At 41.2% G+C, this 9005-nt stretch overlaps 2 protein-coding genes across 4 annotated transcripts in view; one reads left to right on the forward strand and one right to left on the reverse strand.

The window, feature by feature from the left end:
• The window catches only part of LOC136958447 (coiled-coil domain-containing protein 178), a 45149-nt gene that overhangs the window by 2422 nt on the left and 33722 nt on the right, over positions 1-9005 (forward strand). The window lies entirely within an intron of this gene.
• mapre2 (microtubule-associated protein, RP/EB family, member 2) lies at positions 505-7484 on the reverse strand. 2 transcript variants are annotated; one of them, XM_067252348.1, is made up of 8 exons: positions 7422-7448; positions 5604-5889; positions 3809-3936; positions 3178-3323; positions 2806-3022; positions 2538-2680; positions 2118-2276; positions 505-1861 (listed from the first exon to the last, which is right to left on the reverse strand). In XM_067252348.1, the coding sequence occupies exons 2-8, from the start codon at positions 5723-5725 to the stop codon at positions 1772-1774; spliced, it is 1005 nt and encodes a 334-aa protein (XP_067108449.1). In that variant the 5' UTR covers positions 5726-5889; positions 7422-7448; the 3' UTR covers positions 505-1771. The 2 variants fall into 2 exon arrangements, with proteins under 2 accessions (XP_067108449.1, XP_067108451.1); XM_067252350.1 differs by lacking the exon at positions 5604-5889 and having other exon boundaries at positions 7422-7484.

Below are 9005 nucleotides of genomic sequence, written 5' to 3' on the forward strand. Positions count from 1 at the left end.
CGTTTTCCAATGCATCAATTCTCTAGGCCCCAGTCGTTCTTAGTGGCATGAGGTCTGAGGAAATATTTCCTCAAATTAGCATATTTTATTAATCGTTTTATTAACCAAAAATAATCCACAAGCCATGCCTTTATTCTGAAAGCGAATTTGCAAAGCCAGAAATGCTGCGGAAGATAATCGAGCCCAGTTTCACGGGTACTACGCATTCTCTGAGCTTTGGGGAAATGTAGTAAGTTGCCAACAAGTCCAACTGTGCGTTTGTGGTGCTCATATACATATATTGCTGTAATTTTTTGTACTTCTAATAATTAATCTTAATCCTAAATCACTACTAAGTATGAATATAAAGTCATTCATCTTCTTCAAGGTCAATTCCCTTATGTAACTAACTGCGTAATTGAAACACTATTTGACTCAACGGTGAAAGATTTTATTACAGCAAATCCATTCAAATCTAAACAGCTGTCAAATAGCAGGTTAAACATACAAAACACTCACTTAACATACCTTTTTTCTTTTTTTTTATTAAATATGTAAAAAGCAGATCAAGTTATTCACAAATAAAAATGCAAACATGCAACACGTTTTGGGGAATGCATAATGAGTGGGACATCAGAAAAACATTGTCTATTCATAGTTATTGACAGTACATGTTTACATTCCTTTTCATTTACACAATAATATATGACTTAAGCATTATGGTGCACTGCTGAGTTCAGTAATAAATGCAACATTAAGAAAGGGTATACAATGTACGCACTGGAATATAGTATGTCAAATTACTCAGTGAACTGACTCACAATTTCCCCCCCAAAATCTGTGGATGAAATAATGTTGAGATCTGAAATGGTGGTACCTGACTGTCCATTTACTGATGAAACTTAAGTTAAAAACATCCATTGTGGTTCAGACTAGTCTACACTAAAATGTTCTCTTGCCTATGCCAATATTGATGCCAAACAGAGGCAACCTCTGTCACTGAAGCACCTAGCCAGCTGCAAATGAGACTTGTTGCGTACACCGATTATCAAAATGTCTTTTGAAGATAGTCACAGTCATTACTGATTACACTACTACCATTCATTCATAGTTTACTGACTGTCTCCCTTCCAAAAGAGACAATACAAAATAGACTATTCCTAAGTCTAAATAAATATTGTTCTTCAATTCATGACTAAGAGTGTGAATTGTTGAGGGTCTATGGACAGAAAGCATGTCCATTCCAGAATCACGTGTCAGTGCAAAACATGGGAGATTAAATAGGAGCTACTACTGGCCCTTAAGGGCTTTGCTTATTGCATTATCTTGATTAATATGGAGGATATGTAAAGATTTTTTTTAAAGTATAACTTTTTATAACACAAACAATAGAGGGGACAGAGGCTGGCAACTAAACATGCTGACAGATATAACACTACCGGTCCGATCTTCAGAATGTCAGGATTCAATCTAGGATTTGAATGACTTCCTTTCAACCAAACAGTCCTTGGAAACTTCTGTGATGGTCTGAGCTTGTCTGCTGATGGAGGTAATAACAGCAACCGTCCACAGCATTTCACCGACAGTCACAAAAACACAGCATGTTTAACGGAGGGATTAAAAACAAACAAGGGTGCTTCTTTTGAGGTTGCTCCATGTGCTCAGTCTTCAAGAGAACAAAAAAGAAAACCATGAGGAGAAAAAACAAAAACGAACTTAAAATTCAAAAATTAAAATCCTGTAACAGTTCTCATGAAACAAAAGGGCATGTTGTTGTGGCAGAGGAGGATGGTCAGTATTCGTCCTGCTGATCATCTGGTACCTCCTCTTCCTGAACCAGGACTTCCTCTCCATCCCCTTCTCCCAGCTCGGCTGCTCCTTCCTGTGTGGGGCACAAACAGAATCCTGTCAATATCCAACACACACTCTACTCCAAAAACACCAGGTCAATCATTGTTAAATAATTAGTGCAATAAATAGTAATAAATCAGGAAGGAGAGCTTTATTTTTTAACACTACTGTTTTACTGATCGAGGCACTCAGATTGTTCTGCTCTGGCAACAACAAAAAGCCAGAGGCATTATCATGGGGTGCAAGTGTTCGATCGTGTCAGATTGCTCCACTGTCAGCCAACTGACCTGGTCGTCTGCAGAGTACAGGACCTCCATTAGCCGCTCCACAAACTGAGCACTCTCCTCGCCCTGGTCCTGACACAGCAGTTCCACCTCGCGCAGCTTGCCAAAGTAAAAGTCCCGCTCTTTCTCCATCCCCTCCAGTGCAAGTTTCAAAGTGTTCACCTGCACACGGAAGGGAGAGTTAGGCGAGAGACATTCGAAACACTGAAGGTGGCACTGATCTCCTGTCACCTGCTTGTTTGGATCCTTCCCATTTGTTGGGGTTTTAAAGCTGATATATTCAAGTTAACGATTAGGGAATCGTGGTTGAATTTACTTTGTGGTTCAGTTTCACTGAAACATTTCATTAACTGTATTTGAAGTAAAAAAAAACATGCTAATGAAATCCATTAAATGTAAACCAAGTCTGTTGTAGAGTCGTACCTGGTCGTTGAGCTGTAGAACCTGGACTTCCAGTTCCTTCTCTCCTTTGGCAGGAGCTGATGGTGCAGGGATCTTTTTGGCTGAAGAGGGTCTGGATGATGGCGTCATGGTCTTGGGGGTAGTAGCACTTGCCCTGGTTGCTCCTAGAACACAGAAACATGTCAGGTTTATAACACAGTTACACAATCCACGTGAATGCGCTGAATGGTTTCCATCAGACAGAAGGGTCAGGTATGGGTTGTTCAGTTGGCATCAGTCGTTCAGTCACCTGCAGTAGGGGAGCTGGCTGCATGGTGGGACTTCTTTGGCAGGTTGAAGATTTGTTCTCCAGGGTCAGGGGGAGGGATGGCATCCTGGCCCTGCCTTGCCTGGACTGGGTCGTACTCCTTGCCGTCGTAGTTTGCATCAAAGAACTTCTTGAACCACTGGATGAAATCAAGGTTGTCCTGAAATCTTCCCTTAACCAGCTTCTCCACAGGAATAATCTGGGTTGTTGGAAGGGGAGGGGGGATATCAAGAACAAGAAATTGGGACACACCGCATCCATATTCCCATAGGTTTAGACTGGTGTGTACTGTAAAATACTGTACATGCTTTAGTGACGTGAAGGAGAGGGAACTTGAATGAACTGCAGACTCACCTTGTCCACATTCATCCTCTTGAAGGAGGCCTGGAGCACCTTGAAGTTGTGAATGTACTCATGTTCTAGTTTAGCCTGGAACTTGACCTTCTTAAGACTGATGCAGCCAGGAAAGAGTAAATCCATAAACTGGCAATAGGCCGCTCCTAGAAGACAACATTTGCTCAAAGTTACAGGCTCTCAGACGGAATAAATAAGTATATTTGTCAAAACCTTATTTGCATTTGGTAACAATATTTAGCTACAGGCAGAAAATGACGTTTTGTACAACACTAAGACGATTTTAGTGCCACAAACCTTCAGGACTCTTGCACCAAATTAAAAAAAATATGATAAGTGATCAGCTTTACACTAGATTTAGTGCACCTTGAGAAATGACTGTATGTGGTTCAGCACAGATTGGATTACTTGAAGAGGGATGGTAGGCAGCAGGTCTTATTTATAGAAGCCATCTTCTCTGTGAAAGCCTAGGTGAATACGTCTCGCAGCTCTCTGTGCTCACTACAGGGTTATTCCCATTTCAGGGTTAAACCACTGAACAGCAGAGAGTGGCCTGCACATTTCCCTCCTGTCCAGTGCCCTGGCTAGATGGCCAGGAGGGGAATGATGTGCTTGGTCAGTCAGTTCCTACCTGAGGAGAGCTGCTCCACTTTAGTGTAGTTTAGGCAGAGGATGTCATTAACCCAGGCAGTGATATCATGCCTGCTCATCGTCTCCTGGGTTATTGAGGTAGAGTATACGTTGACCGCCATCCCCCAACTGCAAAAGACAAATGCCACAACTCAGATATACAAACCACACATTTTATACACTCTTTAAAAAGGAAGAAAAACAAGTAGCTGATGACCCCTTTGGACTGGCTGCAGTTATGTGATAAAGCCTTATTTTGTTGACCTCAAGATAACATCCTAAATATTTGGGAATCACTAAGCAATAGCTAGTTGCCTCAGACCTAGTTAATGCAGTAAAAAGAGCTCCAGCAGACAACATGCCTCTTCAAGAGGGCAACCATTGGTTTGTTGGAATAGTTGCAGCAAGCCTATGCTACAAACTGACCTTGAGTAGTAATTCAATTCTCTCAATCCAATTGCTTTAGATTGCTGAGTTAAAGATGATTTTCATTCCAGCATAGGTCATTTCCACCTCCCCATTACACAAGTTGCATTAAAATCCATTTGGTCATATTAGGCTCTGGCAACATAGCAAAGCTTTGTGGAAAATCTGTAACTGTACATACATTTTAATTATTGAGTACTACCAGAAGAACACTTCAAAAAGGGACCAGCAGAAACATCACATGTAGCTGAATGCATGTATAGTTGAATGCAAAGTTGCATTGACTGATAGTGACAAGCAGCCTGAAATTACAAGCTATTAGCCTATTCTTAATCTTGGAATCTTATATATTGGCTAAACTGGCAACTTAGGAAGTTAAATTGAATTATCAGGGGCACTGGCAAATAAAGAAAGCCAATTATAACAGATACATAATATTGCATGAGCCAAATGTTCAATGGTGAAAAAGCTAGCTACATGTTATTTTGTAAACCTACAAAGGACTGTCCTTCTAAGCAAACATTAAAGCCATAATGAGCTTAGTTATCACTGCCCCTGATGAGAACTGAACGACGGACTATGCATTTCCAATAGACTGCATTGTTATGGTAACCGTTAGTAGTATGATTATATCAGGTTTAAATCATGCGATTCCCGACACACAGCAAAAACAGTGTGGGCTGTTTTAAAATGTTATCTCCCAATATTGCGCATTGATGCAGGAGTTGCTCCATTTCAGGGGGCTGAAAACTGAGACGGTCGCTCGCATGTCAACAAAAGCGGATGTACTGGCGAGCTTTGTTAGCAACGGGGAGTTGTTAGCCATGACTTACCCAAAGATAAACAACCACTGATTGTTGGTATAGTCAAAACCTAACGTCAACCGTTGTCAATGCATTAGAAAAAATTCTGTAAATACCTAGTAAGCCTGTAATACAGTCTGGTTTACAGAATACGACATGTCTGTTGAGAATATTCTAGTAATGCCGACTGACCGAATTCGTGTGCCATTTTTGACCATCAAGAAATCTTGCACTTTAGCTCAAACCAGTCACAATCATACCATACAAGTTGCATGGCAAACAATGGTATTACTTTTCAGATAACATTTAATGAAATCGCTCTCACGGATTGCTAACTTGCAGGGGCCTTGGACGTTTTTCGCCATGCATAGATCAATAAACGGCGTAGTAGTAGGTTTATGAAAAACATATCAAGCTATAAAGCAATGAACCAATAGATTATAACATAAACCAATTGTTTGAGTGTCAAACAAAAAATGGAAACCATCAACCATATTCCAGGTTTTGCAATTCCAGCTTGAAGCTTTGTAATGAAGCCACGCCAAATGCGACATTACACTGATTTACCTGTAGGCGCGCTCTCCTCTCACTGTATTTTTCCTGTAAGGAATAACATTGGATCCGTTGTCCGGGATGATGTCGTTGTTATTTTCTCCATTTGGGGAAAGTGCTTGGGTGGGACCAGGCATTGGGTCTCTAAAATATTGAACAGATTTTCTGTTCGCTCTGATTGAAAGGACGATGCTTGGAAAGTGCCGCACCTCGGGCTCGCTCTGTCTTTGCAAATCTCCGTCTAGTGACGTCGCTGCACCCTACCCACGTGACTGATGGGGGTGGCTGGTTGCTCTCCTTCCTTTGACAGGGGATAGCGAACTCCATTTAAAAAAGAAAAATGGGATTTTGCACTAACACACCAAATGCAGACGCACATAGCTGGGGCTTCATTCATCTGCATCCCTACTCAAGGAATGGCATTTCGCTAAAGTGCATGGATGTCTGGAATGCAGGCTAATCTATCTGTGCCAAAGTGTTGCCAAGGGCCAATAAGCACACCATAATGTAGCCAATGCGAGACTAAGACCCACGTTCATGCAACGAGTTCACACAGCCCTTCTGAACTTCAGAAATCATAGTATAGTGATGTATATATAGTGAAATATATTGATGACCAATTGACCATACCCACAATTAATGTTTACCCTCCTTCCGCAGAGGGAGTGACTAATTAGGAGTCAACATCAACAGACCAAAGGTGCATTTGCACTTCACCTGCTCTAATGTCACTCCTATCCTTAAGGCCTATAACGCTCAGAACCACTGTGGCCTTCTGCACATCTGCAGTCGTTGTATTTTAGTCGGGACAGTGGACATGGGTCACAATACATGCACATATAGTTCTCCTTATTTTAGAAAAGGCAGCTAACCTCTAGCTTCATTCTTGCATCGACAAACTGAAGCATTAGTACACCGTTTCATATAGGGGTTGTTGCTGTTCCTTGAATTGAAGATTGAGACGGTCTAGAACGGTTGAATGAATAAGGAAGTTATCTTGTGGATGAAGAGGCTTGCTTTACAGTTTGGACATAAATATAGGCTATTGTATTAGCCTTGTACAAGATCTCTGGGTTTACCAATCCTCGTGTAGAATATCTACACATCTAGCGCTTCTAAGAATAATAGAAATTTCTAGTTTAATTGCCAACCATTTTCGCCAACACACTAGGTACACTTGTTTTATCAATTTCAACTAGGCGGTATTGGCCAAGTGAAAGTGTTTACAAACTTTCTAAATTTGTGAGCACTGACCACTGGCCCCATCCACGTGCATTTGTTTTTACGCTTAAAAGGAGACATACGGCAGGTTGGCCATCACTTTAAAATAGGGATCCGCGGCTTAAACATCAACATTTCATTCTAGGTGGTCCGTTGCGCTCCGCGCTGAGGCCCGGGCATTCTAAACGCTTCTCATCTGATCTACAACGACTTCTTTACTACGGTTAGTTCACTTCAACAGAAGCCACAGAAAAGACACACCAAATTAGGTTGTATGAAATTAATTCACTAGTGCTTAAGCTGTATCAACAAACGAATAGTCAAACATGCGTATCGAAGTGTTAGCTTGCTAGAAACACAAACCAAATCAAGGAAGGCGCCTTGGCAAGACGTTTAGCAGCAGTGGCATACAGGATGGACCAACTAGCTAGCAAGCTAGCTTGCTGTAATGACGAGCCCACTTGACAGAAACTGTAGCCAACATATTTACTCCATTAAATCGAGACAACACAGACGACAATAAATGAGCGCACAGTCCAAATGTTGCACAAGAATGTTTTGCACAAATGTCATGGGGTAATTCACACATTGCAACCATTGGTTTTGACTTACCACTGAACTCGGATCACAGGTTACGCGTATGGTGTTAAATCTGCTATTTTCCTGAGTCACCCCACCCTCTTTCCACTCATTGTACGAGCCGATGACGCTAAAAACGCACACATGTTTCATTCGACAAGAAGCCAGCACCGTTTAAGCTGATTGGTTTAGTTGTGGCATCTGCTGCGATATTGACCAGTCATGACTTGATGCGTTGCTCATTGACTACAGCTTTCAACTACTACTGCACACACTTGTCACTCTGTACTCTTTACAACCATTAATACATAGGCCTACATCTTACAAATAATTGGTATGTCCCTTAGAGAAACCTTTACATTTACGTGAGCTTTAGCATCTAAACACGAAAAATAGCCTTTTTGAAAGATTGTGTTGTTAAACAATCTTTGTCAGTGATTTACAAAAAACATCTAGGCATGGGTACCTAAGGCCTGGGCCTTAAACATCCGAAAATTCCCCCCAAATGTTTTGGGTGCGTATTAAGAAAGGAAACGTGTGGGCAATGTTACATACTGGCTTAAGATGTGAAATTGTGTATGTCCAAAGGGCATATTTCACCATTCTACATTGACTGGTCAGCAGCTGATTTAGCTCCATTGCACACTATATGGTCAAGTGAGCAGCAACGAGCTGTATTGCAAACCTCTACCGGTTCTGAATAAGACACAGAATCATGGAGACCTGTGCCAAATAGGCCTAAGGGATTATTCCAGTCTAAGGCCAAATATTATTTTTAGTTGTTTGGATCAGATGAATAAATTAATAAAATGTATTGTGCATATGTGTGATCTAAATAAATCAAATCTAGCAAGGAAAGCTACTTGTTTTGTACTGCAGCCACTGGAGTCAAGATGACTTTACTGAAATAAATAGCAGGACTCCTAGAATAGAATGAATGTGTGGTAGCCTAGTGACGGACAGACCACTGGTGTCAGCCAACACCCCGATTGTTTTGATCCATGTTTAACACCAGGGGGCAGTCAAACATTTGATCAAGTACAAAGACAATTGAGTGTAGCATGTTGCGCATGGGTGGATAGTATAATGCTAAGACAGGAGAAAACAGTGCAGCACATTGAACGTAATGGAAGCGTCCTAAGAATTGTGTAGGGATTATATACAGTACATGCAAGACCATTTTCTTAATGTATTGTTCATCCTTCATCAGCCTCCTCACAATTTTTTCCTCAGTTTTATTTCTTTCTATGGGTTTTTTCTATGGGTTTTTGGGGGGCAGTCTTGAAAGAGTTAGCAAAGTACAGTCTTCTGAACAGAAAACAGCTTGGATGTAAAGACTTGCAACCTTGTTTGGACGTGGCACACTAGGGACAACTGGGCATATGATTTCTAAAAACAGACTTTAATATCTTCTCTGGTAGCTTTCAATGTATCAGGAGCTGTGTGTTTGCTCATTGGATAGTGTACAGCAGGCCAGTTGAAACGCATTGTATCCACGGTTAGATCATGGGTGTGTTGGTCTGATATTAGTTCAATGCTTTGTGCATTTCCGGAGATAGCAGGGTATCTGTTGGGTATAAAGAATAGTCTCAGAGAAGTGAACAGTGAATTTACTTA

The sequence above is a fragment of the Osmerus mordax genome, chromosome 16 (assembly GCF_038355195.1).
Source record: "Osmerus mordax isolate fOsmMor3 chromosome 16, fOsmMor3.pri, whole genome shotgun sequence".
NCBI lineage: Eukaryota > Metazoa > Chordata > Actinopteri > Osmeriformes > Osmeridae > Osmerus > Osmerus mordax.